Source organism: Lissotriton helveticus, chromosome 8 (assembly GCF_964261635.1).
Source record: "Lissotriton helveticus chromosome 8, aLisHel1.1, whole genome shotgun sequence".
NCBI classification, from domain to species: domain Eukaryota; kingdom Metazoa; phylum Chordata; class Amphibia; order Caudata; family Salamandridae; genus Lissotriton; species Lissotriton helveticus.
This window is the reverse complement of record NC_136069.1, coordinates 603,726,426-603,746,434: the sequence shown is the minus strand read 5'-3', so window position 1 is coordinate 603,746,434 and position 20,009 is coordinate 603,726,426. Positions and strand designations below refer to the sequence as shown.

The window sequence follows — 20,009 nt, the reverse complement described above, 5'->3', positions numbered from 1 at the left end:
ACACTCACACAGTTAGACTAGATAGTCTCCCAACCAACCCTCCACCCCCATTTGGAATACCTCCTGAATGAAACCCATAGCCTCCAAACCACTGACCCATGCCAAATACGGCCCAGGAATATATCCTCGATAATTTGAAAACCTCCACAATGAATCACAACCACACACCAAAGAATATACAAACTGTCCAGAGTCCATGTATTTACCAAATTCTGGTCTGTGTAATACTTGATAACATAATCTCTCCTTCGTGTGTTTGAAGCTTTTTGTATATCTTGAGAGGTCAAGCAAAATTTCAATTCTGGTTAATTTTGGTGAATACCTTTCCAAAAATTTCCTACTTACCCAGTATCTGTCCACAGGATTCCATAAACTTGGTGCCTTCCGACAGTATGTGCAACACATTCTCATGCATTCACTGGTAAATGTTATTATAATTGTACTTGTATATATATATATATAGCGCGTTTACTACCCTTAACAAGGTGTCAAAGCACTTTTCAGCGAGTAGCACGCTACTCGGGAACCCAAAAGGATTAGTGGTGGATTAGTATAGGGAAATATGAGTTAGTTTGAGTGGTGGAAATGGGAATCTGTTAGTTGGATTGAATAGGATAATGGAGGGATAGGAGAGGGAAGAGTCTAAAAAGTGTTATTAGGGAGATCATAGTATTAAAATGAGGTTTGGGAAGAGTCAAAGGAGGGATGCATGAGGGACGAATTTAGAAAGAGTTGTTTGGGAGGTCATAATAGTAAAATGAGGTTTGGGGCAGGTCAAAGGATTTAGCCAAGTTATGAAATTTGATTGTACTGCGGACACAGAGAATCCACCTGATAGATTCTTTCTTTATGCATGCGGCTAATTTCAAAACTTGGATAAATTCTTTGTCGATTCCACTGAGCTTTTTCATTCATTGTTTGACCAGTGAGCTTACACACTTTGTAATCTTCAATGCATTTGAGGAAACTTGTGTCTCTGACACAGGAGCCCAGGGGCCCATCTATGTGATTAATTCCACTTACATGTCTGCTGTGGAAACAAGGTGGCTCCTTCTGTCCTGATGAAGACCCCACATTAAGGACTCATTGTTCCTCCAAGTACCATTGGGATCGAAAAGTCGACTGTCCCTTCTTGTGAACCTGTACTGTATTTGTACACACATATAGATGACATTAATTGATTTATTGTATCTTTTCACTTTTGTGTATCTTTACTCAAATGTAGCCAACAGATGGCCAGACAGGTGGTTGTAAAATGTATGGAAATATTGTGAATTCCCCAACTTCACTTTTGAAACCCTTACACAAGCAATTTTCTGAGCACTCTACTTTATATTTCCCTTGGAGCACCTCTTGGCAATTGTACGGATGTATTTGATATAAATGTATTATAATTTCAGACCTATTCGAATAATGTGTTCGTTTTGGGTGATGTGATTTAGATGAATATTTTCCTTCCACTTTGACCAACTCTTTTGTACCGTAATTGACCCAGGTCTGGTGGATCATTGGGTTTCCCCATTGTTGTGCAATGAGCTGCAAAATACTAAAAGCTTCATGTAGCTGAGGCATAAAAATGCATATGCTGTCCCTATCCTGGAATAAATTATGTTATTGAAACAATGGTAGTGAAAACTACACATGAGGGAAAAGGTTAACGGATGGGAGGGGGTGGATGTGACACACCTGAGTACCATAATTACAGAGCTAGGTATCAAAGATCTATTGATTAGCTTTTAATTTAGTATGTGTTCTCCATGGTTACAGTTTCAAGCAAATTTTATATAGATGCTCATGTATTTTGAGATATGATTGAAAGTAGAGTAGCATTAATGACACTTTTAGTTCTTTACTGAGAGGAGTAATAAAGTGACATTTGTTTAAAATTAGACATCTGACTACCCTTCTCTGCCTCCTTTAGTTTTCCCAATGACAGAGCCTCCAGCACCTCCTCTATTTAGAAAGGGTTTTCAGTGGTCCTGATACCAGCGAGAATGACATTAAAGGGGTGACAAGGGTGACTCTCTTTTGAATACTTCCTCTAGCACCATTTCCTCCAATCTTCAGACTGTATATGCTCACCATGTCAGCTGTGGTGGACTTGGACAGAACAAACAGGAATATCCTCCATGTGCAGATAGAGAACTCCTAAGGCATGTCCACATTAGTAAACCACAGATGTCACTAAAGTAACTTGTGCTTAACCCGCTGGTAGCGTGGCAGAAAAGCAGCCAAGCTTAACTTAAGCAATTTATAAAGTATTTATGCAGCACACAAACAGTAATAAAGTAAAAACACAACACAAGGAGAAATCCCTAACCAATTTAGGGAAATAGAGTACATTTTACTAAATAAAATGACACCAAGATGACAAAAAACCAATCAGATATCTGCAAATTTGCAGTTTCAAATATTTTGGTAAGTATAACACCTAAAAACTCCACTCAGTATTCTGGTTGTGCTAGACCAGGGAAATGTCACATATTCAGGCCAACCATGATATAGTGGAGCCCGAATACAAGTATCAGGTTAGTCCCACTGAAAAAGTTACCATCTCCAAGTCCGCTTGAAGAGTTCTATTCGCTGTGGAAGAGGCTGTGAGAAGCAGGGAGAGCCTTGTGGACAGTCATTGCTGGAGGTTCCTGTTGGTGGGCACCATGGGCTGTTGTTGCTGTAGCATAAAGTGCAGACCTCACGTTGGGTATATTATCAATACAACAATGACCCAGACCAAGGGCATTCAATTATTTCGTACGACTTGGGTACCACATGTCATATTCTTTTAACAATAACCACCCATTTCATGCTGTGTAGGGTTGGGGGTACACCAGTCAATAGCCCATTTTAAGATGCCCCCGCGGCCGTGGTGGTGTGTATTACAGGCCTAGTGCCCGCTTTTCATATTCTGATGGGGGGGGGGCCACGGTCTGGTCGGTCCCCTGCCTTCCGCCCTGAGAGCTCTTGAGCTCCTACGTTCTATGGCAGCCCCCTTGTTTCAAGTCAAAAGTCAAGTCAAATGATCTTTATTCGGATTATCAATACATCCATAAAAGTACATACAAGATAAAAATACATTTAAAACAATTTAAAAACATATATATAGATGAAAAACAAATTTATCAAGTTGGGTTTAAGTAGCATATGTCATAAAGTGCGAAGTGCATGTTATACAGTACAAAATGCATACTAGAGGGAGGAACAATGGTCTAGTAACAAACTTAGACACAAAATTCAGATTATGTACTCCCGAAATAAACATTTATATCAAAATAGATATACAACTAAATCAGTGAGCAATTCACCAAAATAATTAAGTGCTGAAAGTGCAACAGATACCATAATACTGATATCAATTATCCAAACTCCATGCATGCCCTCGATTTCACACATCTTTTTATAAAGCAACTCACAATATATATAACTTCGTCAGTATGCAACACTTGGAGGAATTTTAATGCGAGATTAAAGTCTCTAAGATTATATTTACAAAGGATCGGCCTTAAATATTTACAGGTATACAATTTGTAATAGCCACAAAAGAAGAAATAGTGCAATAAACTTTGTTTTCCGCCCTGAGAGCAGGGACAATCCAATTCTTCTAGTTTTTTATTATAGCCAAGGGGGAAGCTAAGCAAATTAACTATGCTTCCATCCCGGAACCTGAACAAAAGGCTCCGATTCCACTTTCCTATAGGTATTGACAAGTATCTATAAAAATTATTCAAATTATCACAACTAGAGTCAATAATAAGCTGATATCTAATAACAGCAGGTTTAATAGACTCAGATCTCAGTCGATCCTCTTTATATAGGTCTAGTAAAGCCCGTTTAATGCTATTCTTATGAGTGGGTACAATAAAATTCGGGGAACTAAACAAAGAACCTTGACCCACGCTCTGCAGGGGTACAATAAAATTCGGGGAACTAAACAAAGAACCAATGGGCTGTTGTTGCTGTAGCATAAAGTGCAGACCTCACGTTGGGTATATTATCAATACAACAATGACCCAGACCAAGGGCATTCAATTATTTCGTACGACTTGGGTACCTCATGTCATATTCTTTTAACAATAACCACCCATTTCATGCTGTGTAGGGTTGGGGGTACACCAGTCAATAGCCCATTTTAAGATGCCCCCGCGGCCGTGGTGGTGTGTATTACAGGCCTAGTGCCCGCTTTTCATATTCTGATGGGGGGGGGCCACGGTCTGGTCGGTCCCCTGCCTTCCGCCCTGAGAGCTCTTGAGCTCCTACGTTCTATGGCAGCCCCCTTGTTTCCTCGAGGCCGCTTTACAATATGCCCATAGGCTGGGTTGGAGGAATCCCAGATTTCACCTTCCTTAGTAACAACTGTACACCAAACAGGTAATCTGGACATAAAGCAGCGTAATAAATTGTGGGTGTGATTCACAATGGTAAGTTGCAGTTTTGAGTATGTTTACACTTTGTAGTAAGTTTGCTACTTTCAGTACTCTCAAATTACGAGCATAAACCTACTACAAAAGTACTTACTGCAAAAGTGTAAGTTACATGCCTCCAACCCCACAGTAATACAATTGGCTTACTCTTGTGTATGTGGGTGATGTCCCTCGCTAAACCCCTCCCTAACCCTGACTAAACCCCTCTTATTCTTCCCTAATCCCATCCTCTTTTGTAGTAATACTGCCGCTTTTCCTACCAACTCCCCTGTGTCCCTCCCACATTTACTACTAAAATCTGTACTCACTTGTGGGAGACTCCGCAATCGAGGCAGAGAACTCAGCACCTATGAGTATAGGTAAAACTTTTGCAATATGTTTTGTAGTACTATAAAATGTATTACGAAGCTCAGTTTGAGAATCAGGCCCTACGACTTTGTGTTCTATCCCTGATGAGTTTTAGTATGAAGAAAATCTTCTTTTAATAGGGAGAAAGCCTTCACCTGCCCAGGGGGTGGCATATGTCATCCTAGGGTTCCTCTTGAAGATGCTATAATTAGGAACAATTATAGTCCCACGCTGCACTGGATCAGAAGGGCTGGAAGCCCTTAATCAAATTGTAGACTCTCGTGTTAAATGCATCCGGAAAATGAATTTCAATATCAAATTACTTCACTCTCCATGTGAATCTATAGACCTTTGTTATTTAATAACAACTTCTTCTGAGTGTAACAATTCAGTCTACTGTTACACTACTTCATGGCTCGCATACATTTTTGTTGTATACTAACAAGGCACAGTCAGTTACAGCGATTGTTCCCCAGGTAGAGTAGCAGACATGTTCAGTGGTTCAGACAGGAATATAAAAGTGCATGTACTCAATATCCCAGAGTACCTGTTCGCTACTTAGAAGTGCAGGTGCTCTCCCATTATAAGTAATGCACGTCTGCTGAAAAGTGCAGGTACTCCTCCTTTCTAATTAAAGAAGTGCAGGTACTAATTATCCGATCATCCTTGCCCACTTAAAGTACTGGGCGTGTCATCTGTCATATGTTTATTGCTATAGCATGTAGCTCGGAATTAACAATAGTGTTATCCAGTTGGCCTTCAACTCGACCTCTGTCTATATAGTTACATTTAGCAGCTGTTGTTAATAGTGACCACCACTAAGGTCACTTAATGACCCTTGCGCATTTTTAATTTTATTCCCCTGTAAATTCGCACAGGCAGCTGCATCCTAATGATTTATGTGGGGTCTTTTAAATAATGCACTAAATCACACATCAGTTTCGTCTGCACTGAAATATAGAAAAGAGTGGTACCCATCACGTGGTACCCATCACGTGTGCCTCATAACTATAGATACGAATCTACTTACGTTTGTATTTGGCAGGCAAAGATGAGCATCCTTTAGTTCATGTATGCATGAGTACATTTTCAATAGCATTTTAAAGCAAGGCTCAACAGAGATCAGTGCATACAAAATTAACAAGGCAAGTAATGTTTGAGTATTATACGAAGCACAATAACTACAGCAAGCACTTAAAAATCAGGCGGAAATTAATCCCTGCAATAAAACACGGGTGTAGGAAAATACAAGAACACTTATCAGAATCAATGGCAAAATAGACATTGAAATACTATGAATGTACTTTTATTGCATTTTTTTTCTATGAACATTCAATAAAGTGATTAGCAGAGTGTTTCATAAAAACTGAGAAATAAAATTGTAACACGAGTGGCCTTCGGTAAAATCCACATGATATCCTTTCACATCTCGATTGGCAGGGTTGCCATAATCTATTCTTGATTTACTAAAGACATTGTTACAATAACTCCACGGGAAAAGGATAGGAAAGGGAATGTTCTATGAAGGGCATAAACCTGACTGAGGTAAGATTTGGTCACTTGAGAAATGGATTTGTCCAGATTAAATTAAGGGTCCAGGGGCCATAATATTGAAAGTGCACGTGGGGTGCAAAAGTCATTCATTCATTCACTCATTTGCATAGGGATGTGGCACCATGCAAATGAGGGAATCACTTTGCCTCTCTGCCCATGCCACATTACAGATGCTGGTTCCGGGGGGCAAACATGCCCTTAGGATACAGGACACTGACACAAAAAGGTGGGCAGTCATCTGGGGTGTTGAAAGGGGGCCCCACTGATCCCCCTAGCCATCCTCCTGCAGGCAGGTGCAGTCACTCACTGCACCTGCCTGCTAGGGGATCGCTCTACCCTTTTTAAAGTGCAGGTGCGTTGCTGCCTGCACTGTGAAACAGGAGCGGCTTTAAAGCAGAAGCTCCGCATTCCACTGAATGTGCTGTTTAAAAAAAGGCCTCTCGGATCACGAGGGGATTTCAATCCCCTCGGAAATCCCCTCGGGCTCCGAGAGGCCTTTGTTCAATTTGTTAGAACATTCTGCCCTCTAGTGGCAGAATGTTCCAATAGCCATCTAACCCTTCGTAGCTGGGCTATACCGGCTATTAAAGTCTCGCTCCCTTGTTAAAGTCCCTCGCCGAATAGACGGTATAGCTCGCTAGGGCGGGCCATAAGGCTATATTAAAATCTGAATATTGTTATCACCTTGAAGTTCTTTAATAGTGATGCAAGGGATTTTATGCAAACATTAAGCAGTATTTGGAGGTAAAGTAGATTAATGTGGGACTCGCCAATAAAGATGGGATGATGCCCAGGACATACACTTTTAAAATACTTTATTAGAGACTCAAGTCCATTAAAGTGACAAGTACATGATAAAAAGAATTGTGCAAGCATAAATAGTTGTAAAATATAAAATGTGCGCAAATAAGCAACAACTCATTGTGCAGAGTAGTCCATACATATAAAGCATAAAATAGTAAAATAGAGGAGCTCATAATATAATATCTTTAAAAAATTCAACAATCTAATGCCATAGACTTTTAACATTTAGGTTGTGACACCAGAAAATAACAAGCTTTACACCTTAATATGTGTATATATATACACCCGAGATTTTGATAGACACATAGAATTTGTGTGTCCTAAGATAGTCTTGTCTGTTTCCAACTTGTATCTAGCTGACAATTTACAAAGATTTAGAGCTTCTTAAGTTACGATTGATAGCCTATCATTGCCATTGACACATCTGCATAATTAACATGCAAGCATACCCGAAGGTTAGTGATAAAGTGCAAAAAAAATGTAAGTGCTAGATGCAATCAATATTTGAATAACAATTGATCATTACAGAGACTGTGCAGATTATGTCATAGACTGAATTTCGAAATTTTGAGGATAAGTAATGGTTCATGCAGATCCAAGTAATAAACTCATGTCAACCAATGTTAAAGTATGTGCAATTGCCTAGCATTCTCCCTTTTATCCTTGCATATTATCAGTATTGTTGGTGTACAATGAGGGAAGGGGTAACCTATCAGTGTCTATTCAGCTCTCTAGAAGCCACAATGTGCAATCACAATTAGCTGCTGACACTACTCAGAGGACCTGAAGTGAAGATACCAAGCAATGGAGAATCATTCACAGTTCTGTCCCTTTAAGCTATCCAATAGTTTATATTAATGCTTTAGGTGTGAGGGCTGATCAGCTGGTAGTCCCCTGTGATATCCAGATAGAAATGGCAATCCACTGCTTGCTACATAGCCCCATTTTTTGTACCCGGGCATTTTACAGTGAGGCAGTAGTACTCTGGGGTTTGGAGCAATGGCTGGGGTCCTGGCTCTTTTATCAACTCTGTCCAGGGATTTTATGAGGCAAGGAATTGCTTGAGAATGAGCTTCATTCATGAAAAATGTAACAGCCACTGGTATTGACCATGATCCTTGTATTATTAATAAATGGCGGAGCAGTCTTCAACGCTCATCTAATAAGATGGGACATATACGGATCAAGTGAGCTAATGATTCCTGGACCAGGCCGCATAAGCAGCAAGTGTTGGTGTTGGGTTGGTGCACCCAAGGGGGCAGAAAGGCCAATGATGAGTAGCAACCCATCCAAAGTTGGCATAACTTCACTTTATACTACACTGAAAATGTTTCAGTGATGTATTTTGGACCCCTCTGTTAGCCTAGCTCTCAAAGACCAAATCCGCGTGCTCTCTGTTCCCGAAAGTTTGACAGTCAATCGCAAAGGATTCTGGATGGACCTGTTTGCGTAGTGCTGCTTTGAACTGCTGATGAGTCAGATTTAAATTCCATAAATTGCTGTTCCTTTGAGCTCCAATGCACCCTTAAGAGCGTTTGACCAAGCGTTCAGGGACTGAGGCTATTTGTGAGTGCAGCTTCTAGCCAAAGGATATTTTTCAAAGAACCTTTTTCGTGACCCATGCTGAGTGCATATATTTCAGAAGACTGGCTTTCTGATTGAAAAGATGGTCGCTCAGCTTAAATTCCATCCTGATATGAGATGGTGAGGATTTATGCAGGAGGTTGCACAGTGACCTGAAGACAACACTCCGGGCATTGTTAAAAAAAACTCTAAGCTTGCCTGGGAAAGCTTCTGTGCCATAAGCCAGAGTTTGGATCAGTTTAGCATTGATTACTTTCAGCAACGGTTCACGAGTTGTATGTTTTATACTTTTCAATATGGTTTAAAAGGCAAATTTTAGTGAGGCAGATTTTAGTTTTAATGAGTTAAGATGTGTTGAGTGACCTCTCTTGTTGACCAACCAGCATCCAAAATATTAGTATTTATTTGAGACAGGCAGACAATATTTGTTTAACAACCAGGCACCTTGTTTTGCTTTTTCTTGCCAAATATCATGATATTTGTTGTATGATAGTTTATTGTCATTCCATTTGAGCTGCAGAGGTTGTATAAAACAGTGAACATAGTTTGTAGCCCCATTGGATGATGCCCAAGAGCAAAAGCCCAGTTAAATTTGCTGAGATGCATTGTAAGTGAAGGATTTTAGCCATTTAAGCACAGTCTCCTTAATGGTTTCTTTTTTAAGCATTATAATAATATGTCATGGTCAATGATCTGAAACTCACCAACAGGGTGCAAGAATTTGTCTACTACTGAACCTCCACTGTCCAACAGTATTCGGAGGTCATCTATGAATGAGGTAATTTCCGGTTCAGTACTGAACCCTGGTCTAATTCCAAAACAATATTGTTTTCAGCAAAAGCTAAGAGCTGGGTCATGATTACCTTTTCCGAAGTAAGATTGCACTAAAATAGACTGATAGTTTACGGTGTGCTCTACACTTCCTAGCAAATCACAAGAAAAAAGGAAGGAACAGCAAAATGTGCACTGCAAAGTATTGTGAATACGCGCAAACCTGCAAGTTGTGGGTGGTTTAAGATTTCCAAGGTATCCCTTTCCTGGAATGTCTGCCTCCACCCACCCAACCCCCAAATTTGCTGCTAAAGGCAGATTTTCTCCATACTAATTTTACGTTATAATAGTGTCATTTTGTCTATGCGTTATATTTCACATTATCAGCTGTGTTTACTTTGGGATAATACAGATATTTTTGAATAATAAAAAGTAAATTTGCGTTGCAGGCACTCCAATATTGTTTTATATTTCACACTGGTTAAAAGGAATCTAATCGCCAACATACTGTGTATATCTCTTACTATTATTTGAATATTTGTTGCACCTATTCCTGGTTTCTTAAGATTGACCAGTTGAGATCTCTCATTGCCTGCAATATGAGGCAAGTGAAGTATTCGGAGTGTGTTAAAACAATGTAAGCATTCCATAATGCTAGAACATAAACATATTAAAGTCCACCTGATGGCACTGAGCTAGATACTTATTCACTGACCAAAGGTATTGCAGACCTTGTGCAACTTAAGCCCAAGCAAGTTGTCTGTAAATGTGATGCCAAGTGCCATCAACATTTATCTATAAAATAAGCGTTTGTTGCCCCAGAGGTCTTTAAGTACTGGGAACAACATAAAAGTAATACAAATGTGAGATGCGTGATTTTATGTCATTTGCAAATATACTTTTAGTTAGAGAGCAAATATACTTTTAATCAGTTAGAGCATCAAATTGTGCAAGGAGCTCTGATAATTTATTTAGCAACCAGCTCACCAAAACTCTAGAAACATCCTTGACCTGTGTTTTTAGTATACATGCTTTATTAATTAAGGCAAATAACAATACAATTAGTGAATTTAAGTATAACTGCGATAATGGGTATTACATTACAATAATCGATTAAATGTGGGCGTGCCAATGAGAGCTGGAGCCAGGCTTGTGCCTGAAGCCTGGCTCTGATCGAGGTCCTGTTGGAACCACAAGCCCATAACGAGCCCGCTTTCCTGTGGTTTTTTTCTGCAATTCTCCCCTGCCCCCCTCCTACGAGGATGTGGCATCATGGCCAGAACTGCAGACTTTGGAACTGGGGAATCAGGTGCAAGCCTTGGCGTCAGCTCAACATTCTTTGATTTTGGGGAAACCACTTAGACTCCCCATGCATATAACGGAAAAAATATTTGTTGCCAATTTTAAGGGAGGCAGGCTTCCTTCAAGTGAGGCCGGCACTACTCTACCTCCAGTCACTGAGCAACACTCGTATCATATTTTGCATGGCAAATTATCTAGTGGCGGCGTCAAGAATTAGATCATGTAACTCACCACTGAGTGTATTGTAAGAAGTTTTTATTAATTGTAGACCTTATGTAGCTTTAACTTCTGGCCCAATGTATTGATTATAACCCAATGTACTGATTATAACGCAAGTGCAATATCTATTTTTATATGTATATAAATGTTTTATATCTTTTATGATTTTAATGAAATCGAATAAAGTATTTTGACTTACTGACATATAAATAATGCATGTGACCTTGTGTAATGCAACTGGTGCTCATGTAAACAACTGGAATGCCTTAGAATCGACTTTCCACTATTAAAAACTGCAGAAAATGCGCGAAGAGGTAAACACAAAACATTCACATAATTGAAGAACCATTTACTGACAGATTTGTACAAATTGAAGAAAACCTTGGTAAACCGCTGCTTTGCTCTTAAATTAATTGTGTGATCCTAGGCACTTAATTTATTTTACCAAAACTCTTTTATATTCATTATTGTGTATGAAAGCACTTTCAAATATGTGAGTTCAGAATACCAGTTGTACAAAACCCTATTGTGCTTGATTTACTAGACTAAAATGTTGCTCTATAATAAACTGGGCCACCAGGGTTTACATAACAATTGTCTTGCCTCTGAACAGGGTCGGATTGGTAAGGCGGGCACTTGGGCAATGGCCGAGGGGACGGTATCCGAGTTTCAGTTGTGGGGCGCTGCTTTGGGCAGCCTAGGGGGGCGATTTGGACGGTGTATGTGTTGTTTGGATGCTGCCAGCTGCCCAGTGGGTGCCTGAGTGGCCTTTCTGGAGGTAAATAGGTGTCCATTACCTCCCTTTTATCAACGGGCAGAAGTGTCACTCCCTTTCTCTGGCTGGGCCGGTCCATTAATGTATGCGTATTGAGCAGGCGTAGGAGGCCTGAGCAAAAGTGGCCTCACTTGTTTTCTGGTGTGTTTCACCAGTGTGAACAAATCCATGCATTTTTTTTATGTAAGTAAGGTTAGGAAAACATACATCTGAATACACTAATGGTTTGTACTTAAAAACTAACATTTTTAATAAGCACTTCTCCGTACAGTGCTATAATTCGCCCTATTGTAGTCAAAGCTTCAAGTTAAAGAAATACATTTTCTGAACATTAAAGTGACTTTATCAAGTTTTACTTGATGTTTATTTGTGTAGTTTACATAACAAACATTTTCAGGGCTCTGCTCGTATAGAGGATCTAAGATCAGAGCCAGACCCTTGGCTCGACTCTCTCTAGAAATGTGTTTGCCCGCCCACCTCTACAGTCGATTGTGTCAGAATTAAGCTCTAGATTAATTCATTTCTCATTGTGTCAAATAAAAGAAACATTAAATATGTATATTTTTTTAAATATAAGAAAAAAAAAATTGTTCCGGTGTTTACTTTAACCATTCTCTCTGCAGAAGTAAGAAAATGGTTCTGATGTAGCTTTCCATTAACATTATGTGGTTGATTTCCTTTTAACTACGCACGTGCATGTCTGTGTGGCATCATTAACGCTGATATTGTGTTCCCTTTTAAATCACTGCTGCATTTTTTTTGTCTTTACAGCACACATTGACCCCCGGGGACTCTCTCCCAGGCAAATTAAAAGTGAGAGTGATGACGACGATCTGCCAAATGTGACCTTAGATAGCGTTAATGAAACTGGATCCACAGCGCTTTCCATAGCCAGAGCAGTGCAAGAGTGAGTATCACATTCTCGCGAGACGCGAAGCGTTGCCAAGGTGTCCGATGTCCAATGGAAACACCCGTCGTACATTGTCATTCTAACTTTCTGCGAGTTCGCGCCAGCGTTTCCCCTTATTTGGAGGCTATTCTCTGCATTTTCATTTTGTAAACATTGTTAGCAATTTTTAAAAATGTTAATATGTCTCCAATTATTCTTTTCAAATGTTAATTTGCTCGTTTTCATCTAGGTAATTTTCCACTGCATCGTTCATTGAGTGGATTTTATCATAATATGAATGTAATTATTATAAGCAAACTATTGTTAGCAGTAAGTATTGTCACTCTTGTGGGCTTCTTTGACCCCGTAGTTAGTGCTAAAATGTGTGCAAACTCTTGTGCACACTGCTTAGCACTAACTTCGATTAAGAGCAGGGTGTAAATTGCAGCCCCTCTGCCCCTTGACCTCATGTGTACTAGCCTAAACAGTGCACAGAGGTCAAGCACACAAAGAATAGGCACAATTGGCATATGCACCTGCTAATCTGCATTTTTTCACAACTAAGTGTAATTGGGGGTCCTTAGGACTGCATTTCCTGTGGGCAAGAAATTAACACTGTATGGTTATATATAGAAATTCTAACTAAAGTCACAGCCAAAGTGTCAATTATGTAACACCCTTTTAACATGTAATGGCAAGTGAAAACAAATATTTCACTAAGTATGTTAACATAAGCTACTTGCACATAGTATGTACTTGTGCAATATTTAAACATGTTTCTCCACTGGTAGCAACAGTAAGTAAGTACATTTTATTTGCATAGTTAATTAAAACCGTTGCAGTACAAAAAAATATATTTACTTAAAAATCTGTCATATACATACATAAAACATATTCCTTCATGATGCTTATGTCTTAAAACCATGCTAGGAAAGCTTGCTGGTTTTGAACAACTATAGCAGCATAGTAACTTGTCAGTTATATCTGCTTACATACATCAATACGAGAAAAACTAGAATGAGGAGAAGAGAAAAAAGTGAAGTCGCTACCAGTGGGATGTAATCGCCACATATCAGTAAGATTGGCGGAGGAACACATATTAGTCAACTGTTTATGAGCCCTAGGGGGACGAAATTTAAAAGCAGAGTGTTTATCCAAAATAGGCTCTTTAGGGAGATTAAAGTCCCCTCCAACAATCAAATTGCCATTATGAGGAACATCTGAAAACTTTTTAGAAATACAAGGCCAAAAAGATGGATCATCACTAGTAGGTGTGTAAATATTCATAACATAAATATCAAGATAAGCGAGTCAGCAACCACTCTGAATCATGTTCCACAGTAACCACTGTCAATCCAGAATTTTTGGAAATCATCATCACCACCCCATTCTTCTTACCAAAGGCCTCAGAGCACACAACATCAATGACCTACTCCTTTCGCAGTAGTAGGGCCTCTTTATACGATATTTTGGTTTCTTGTAATAGTACTAAATCACTAGAAAGGCTTTTACAATAATCCAAAATTTTTGCCCTCTTCACCGGGTGATTCAAACCACGCACATTAAGTGATAAAACGTTCAAGCCTGGCATGATAGCGGAAAGTCAAAAACATAGCTATTACTTGGTGCCAGAGAAAATAATCCAAAAACAGTATCATCCATACAACAAAGACAAAGCAAATCTAATGAAACCACAAATAATGGAAACCAGCAGGAGACCCAAGAAAATAAAGAGAAGGTAAAGATTGGAAAAAGAAAAGAGAAAAAAGAAGAAAAGAGACAGAAAAAAAAAAAAGGATCCCACCAGGGGAAGTCTATAATAGACAAAATTCATGCGAGGGGGGAACATGGAGAGGCAAGCAAGGAGGCCAACAAGGGAAAGAGAAAAAACCCACCCCCCATAGGCAGAAATCAATAAAGAATAAGAAACAGAGGCAATATAGAGAAGCAACACAGAATACATATATAAATACATTATATTAGATATACTAATGAAAAACAATCGGTCAATTCAGGAACCATCAATCAATATGAACCATACTTAAGAAGAGAAGCATATACATATTCATGTGATACATAGCAAGGCAGAACACACTATATACTACTATAAAGCATTATATAGCAAAGGAACATAAGTAAATAGAAATATATCACAACATCATAAGAACGTTATATATACCAATTCATATATCACATTGTTAATTGTCAATTAGCAAAGAACAAGTATTTCATAGTACCACTAGACTAATCAAAACAGGAAAAATAGAGCCTTAGCATCTAGAACCAAATATAAGAATAGTGAAAGAAACCTAGTCAAAGTAAAAATATGAACTAATAACTTGACCTATCTATGCATAAATTGAGAAATGCATCGTACACTATACTCACAGAGAGACAAACATATAAACAATCTAATACAGCATAATACACCATAAAGAGACAAACACACCATTGGGTAGGAACAAGAGGACGAAAAGATTGCTCTAAACAGCGGACAAGACTTCAAGAAAACATAAATAAATATTTTAGACTCACGTAGAAAAAGAGAAAAGTAGACCTATTTAATGAAAACCAAGAGATATCAAGGAGCAACGGACAAAATATAATAATATTGTCACAGCAATATGCAACACTAAAAGGAAAGAAACAGCACTAAGAAAGAATAGAAAAACAAAGTAAAAACAAAGAAACAGGAAAAACACTAACAAAACAGAAGAAAAAGAAAAAGAAAACCATCAACAATAGAGCTAAAAGAGACGCATCCTTTGACAAAAGAGCAGAACCTGCAAGAAAAGCGTTAGAACATGTCAAACATTGGAAACATCGCCTAACTGTTACTTAAATGTAGGAGCAAAGACCGTAGCATTAGCGCATGGATCTAGCAAAACAAGTAAGTAGAATTACAAACATCCCAGCAAACAACACTCAAGTACCAGAAGAACCAGGAGAAGAAAAAGATTCCATCTGGGACTCCGTCTGATTATCCAAAAAGGTTGATTGATCCGAAGGCTCATAAAAAATCTGAGTGCAACCTCTAAAAGTTATGCGAAAGTGCGAAGGACCAGCAAAAGAGAACAGAATGTTCATGTCAAGCAATCTTCTTCGTAGATTGAGAAATCCTTTCCGTCTGATAACAGTGTCTCTAGCAAAATCTTGGGAGATGACAATTCTGTGGCCCTCCCAATTAATCGCTTTGATTTTCCTCATCTGAGCCAAGATTTGTTCAGAATGCTGATGTCGCAATGGTTTAAAGACCACAGGTCTAGGATGAGGTGAAGACTTCGGTCTAAATGTAGGAACCCTATGAGCACGTACTATTTCAAAGTCCTTCTGAAAAGAAATCTGCAACACAGTAGGGATCCAATGGAGCAAAAAGTCTAGCATTGATGGTGCTGATTTCTCTGCATCCTCGGGCAAGCCAAAGATACGCAGATTACTTCTATGATTCCTATCTTCCTGCTCCGTAAGATGTCTCCGCAACGCAGACAAGGAGCGTTCCATCTGTTGCATTTATTTAGACTGTTGTTGCACAGTATCTTCCACACCACTTATATGTGATTCAGCAGTAGAAACACGAAGTGATAAGCTCTTAAAGTCATTTATGATTGCCGCAATCTCCACTTGTAGTAAGTCGGTATTCGTTTTAGTCGACTGCGCAATATCATGAACAGTGTTTAGGCGAGATAAAATAGCATCCAACGTAGTGCCAGAATCTTTTGGTACAAGTTCTAGAGTAGGAGAAGTTTGCTTAGATCATTTAAGGTTTCCTTTAGAGTCCTTGGTTTTGGGAGAAAGGCCCATGTTATCTGCCATGGGAAGAGGCAATAAAGATAATGCAAAAGCCCACAACGTATATTAACTCTGCCGAAGTAGCACCAGACACCTCACCGTTCAAAAACAGCTCCCTGGGAATCAGCAAAGTGGGCAGTTCAGGGCCAGAAAAATAAGAACTCTTACTGTCTTACAGCGATGAAAACAGCACTGTGTAGTCTCTTCTAAAAAAGTAGTGAAGTGATAACAGTAAAAAGAGACAGGTAGGCAGAGCTATCCAAAAGCACCTACGACAGACAAGTCAAATTGTATAAGCCACCATTTTGACTAGCAGGTCTCAGGAGACAGCCAGACGGCTCAGCGTCACAACCTCAGGCAAAATATAAGCTGCGTACAACGCCCACAAAGACCAGACCACCAGTAAGTGTATGTGTAAGTGAAATGCAGCAAGAGTAGACACAAACTGCACCAAGAAAAGCTGGAAATGTACAGGCTCACATTGCTTGAATATTTGCTTCCCACTGAAACTCCAGTAAACTCCAGATATAAAGGAAATCCTCTTCAAGTATCCATTGGCAAAATACTAATTCCGTACAGCGTCATCAATACATGTCTGCTACAGAGTTGTCATGAGAAGAACTGTATGGGAGAAAAAGCGTGAGCACCGCCCCCGGGAGACAAAATGGCGGCTGCCCGCGAAGATGCTGAGGAGAAGGACGTCGCGATCACAAAACTCTCAAACCGGGCAGCGGGAGCAACGCAAATGCGACCAGGCTGCTCACCGCATGTTCCGACCTCCGCAGCGCCGGTTCTGAAGAAGCTCCCTCACCTGTGAGGACCGTAAACCTCCTCATTGGCCTTCGTTGCCCCGGAGCTCAAGCTCGACCCGCCATTACCCAGCGGCGCACAAGCCATGCCCCCTTATCTACTTAAATTATGTTACAAATGTCTTCAGAGCTGCCTTGCACATTAGCTTATATTTTTTCTGACTAGGTTCTTCATGCCCTCTGTTGAGGTTGTTGGGGCCTTAGAAGTCCACTCCTATGGTTGTTTGCACACCGGAAGGAAGTTTGGAACTTTTGAAAACTTTTCCCCCTGAGCTCCAGAGCGTTTTAGGGACCCACCGGATTAGTTAATATACCCGCAGTTCCTAGGCATCGGATTGAATTTCAGATTTGTCCTGATCAAGGCCTCCAGCATCTCTGAAAAAACAAGTAAGTCCTATTCTGTGTTCGGATTTAGAAAATGTTTAATGCAAAGTCTCCAAAACTGAAGAGGCCCAGTGGAATCAGCCTGCTTCAGATATCCAGCCTTCAATTCCACTGCAGTGGCTACAGTTTCTGTCATCTGCTGAGTGAAAATGTTTCTTCTCAAAAACTGACAAATGTCAATTCTGTATTGGGACCTAGAAGAAGTTTCAGTGCTTTTCCTCAAAAAAGGGACAAATTCCCCTTTCAAAATGGGACTTGGAAACATTTTTAAAGTTTTTGTCTTCCATATTTTCACTAGGACCAAACCACATGTATATGGCCAGAGCTGTATTATGGTTGGCCTCAAATCATGGTTAGGTTATGGTCTACTGCTTTCATTGGCCCTTTGTGCTTTTTGCTGCTATTCATACTTCAATCTTTAAAAATTCATATCTTCGGTTCCCCTATTGGATTTTTAGCATTTTGGTTTTCTTGAATTTATTAAATGTTGCTCTATGTTTCTGATTTATCGTTTGATGTTCTGACATAATTACTGTTGTGGCACTGCATAAATACTTTGGGCCTCATTTATGAGCACTGTTGCATTACTGCGATAAAAGAGCGATGCAGCAGTTTTCACTGCACCCTCCTTGCGACAGTATGGATGCGCTGTATTTAATACGACGTCCATGTCGCAAGGAATGACAGATACGTCAGGAATCCTGACGTGTCTATCGGCACAAAGGTCACACATTGCTGGAGTTGTGTCACAAGCTTGACGCAACTCCAGCATTGCATGGGGTCAGTCTGGGCCTATAGGGCGTAAGGTTTTGACACAGTAGCATCCTAGAGGTGTTGCAGTGAAATCTCATAGATTTCACTGCAACACTTCTACGAGGTTTTCTTACGGGGAACGCCCACCCTGCTTACAATATAACTGATGCAGGTAAAATGTAGTGGATGGCTTTACAAGGTGACCCATCTGCTTAGATGTATCACTTTGTAAATAGGGTGAAATGTGGCACATTGTTTACGGAGCTGCTGCGTCACAAAAAGTGACACAACGGCGGCGCAAAAGTGTTGCAAGGCCTTCATCAATGAGGCCCTTTGTAAATTAAAACTGTCAGTTCTACGGCATAGCTACAAGAAGGTCCAGCTCAGGTTAATTCAGTGACTTTGAGAGTTTACTTTGACAGGGAGTGTTGTTATTCCTTGAGGTGGGAAGTCATGCCACTCCAAATAATAATCTACATTCTTATAGTTTCAAATCTGTACCGAGATATCATTATGATGCACCAAACCCATGCATTCATGTTTCACTTTCTAGAAGTATATTTTGCACTGCTAATGATCTTATTTGTATAAACATTCTTCTAGAAGCTCTAAGGAATATCATTTTTTAAGACACTGAAAAATATCTGGAGAGAAAGTTCATGGATATGTCATCACAATGACCTTTAACATTATGTGTTACGCACGTCAAATATAGTTCCCTTGATACATTTGCTCTAACACAGCTATGCCCCAGGTCTTTCTTATAATGTAAATATGTCTAGTTGACCTTTCAATTATATGGAATTCTACTGACTTTGCATGTTTTTATGTTATTTCTATTTGCAGCTGACCACGTATTTAAAAGCGTAGAATTAATATTGAAGCTACAGTTCCAATTATATAATTACTTAAAATAACATAAATATAAAAGCTAATATGTTTTTTGACTTGGAGTTTTATGTAATAAATACACAATTATTTAGAACTCCATATTGTACAATCTGCAAAACATATTTTGTTTAAATTAATAATTATGGATGTCATTAAAAAAATATCTTAAAGATGTTGCGTAAAAACAGCAGTTTGGGGGGGTGTTATGAATTTATTAAATATACTAAAACATTTTTTTAATATATTGAAATATTTGTACACCAAGAAAACGATTTAAGGATCATATATGCACTAGTTATGTTTTTGTTATGCACTTAATAACAAGTTCTTCGGATACTTGGGATGTGATAAAAGAATAGAGGGAAAGGCATACATGATGGCAAATAATTCAAGTTACCTGCAGAGCATGTTGGTGAGTATACCTCTACAGGCTGTTCTTTAGGCATACAAACGTACACTTAGACGTGGAGACCAGATGACCCCCATCTCAGACAATTGTCCATATCTTTTTGAGGTTAAAATTACTATCTGTGTTAGGCAGAGTAAAAACATTTTTCAATCAAGCAATTCCACCTTCTAATAATGAGAGGATGTAGCCTTGTGGCTAGAGCTGTCGACCTTGAAGCTGGTAAGCGGGGTATGAGTTTCAGCAATGACGCTCAACATCTTGTGATTCTGGACAAATCACTTAATTTCCCCGTGCCTACAAAAAAAAAAAT

The 20,009-nt window shown here is 39.3% G+C and overlaps 1 protein-coding gene across 1 annotated transcript in view; it reads left to right on the top strand.

The window, feature by feature from the left end:
• KLF12 (KLF transcription factor 12) overlaps positions 1 to 20,009 on the top strand; it is a 1,139,352-nt gene that overhangs the window by 808,826 nt on the left and 310,517 nt on the right. The window contains exon 7 of the mRNA XM_078657427.1: positions 12,547 to 12,682. Within this exon, the coding sequence (XP_078513553.1) occupies positions 12,547 to 12,682 (136 nt within the window). The remainder of the gene's footprint in view (positions 1 to 12,546; positions 12,683 to 20,009) is intronic.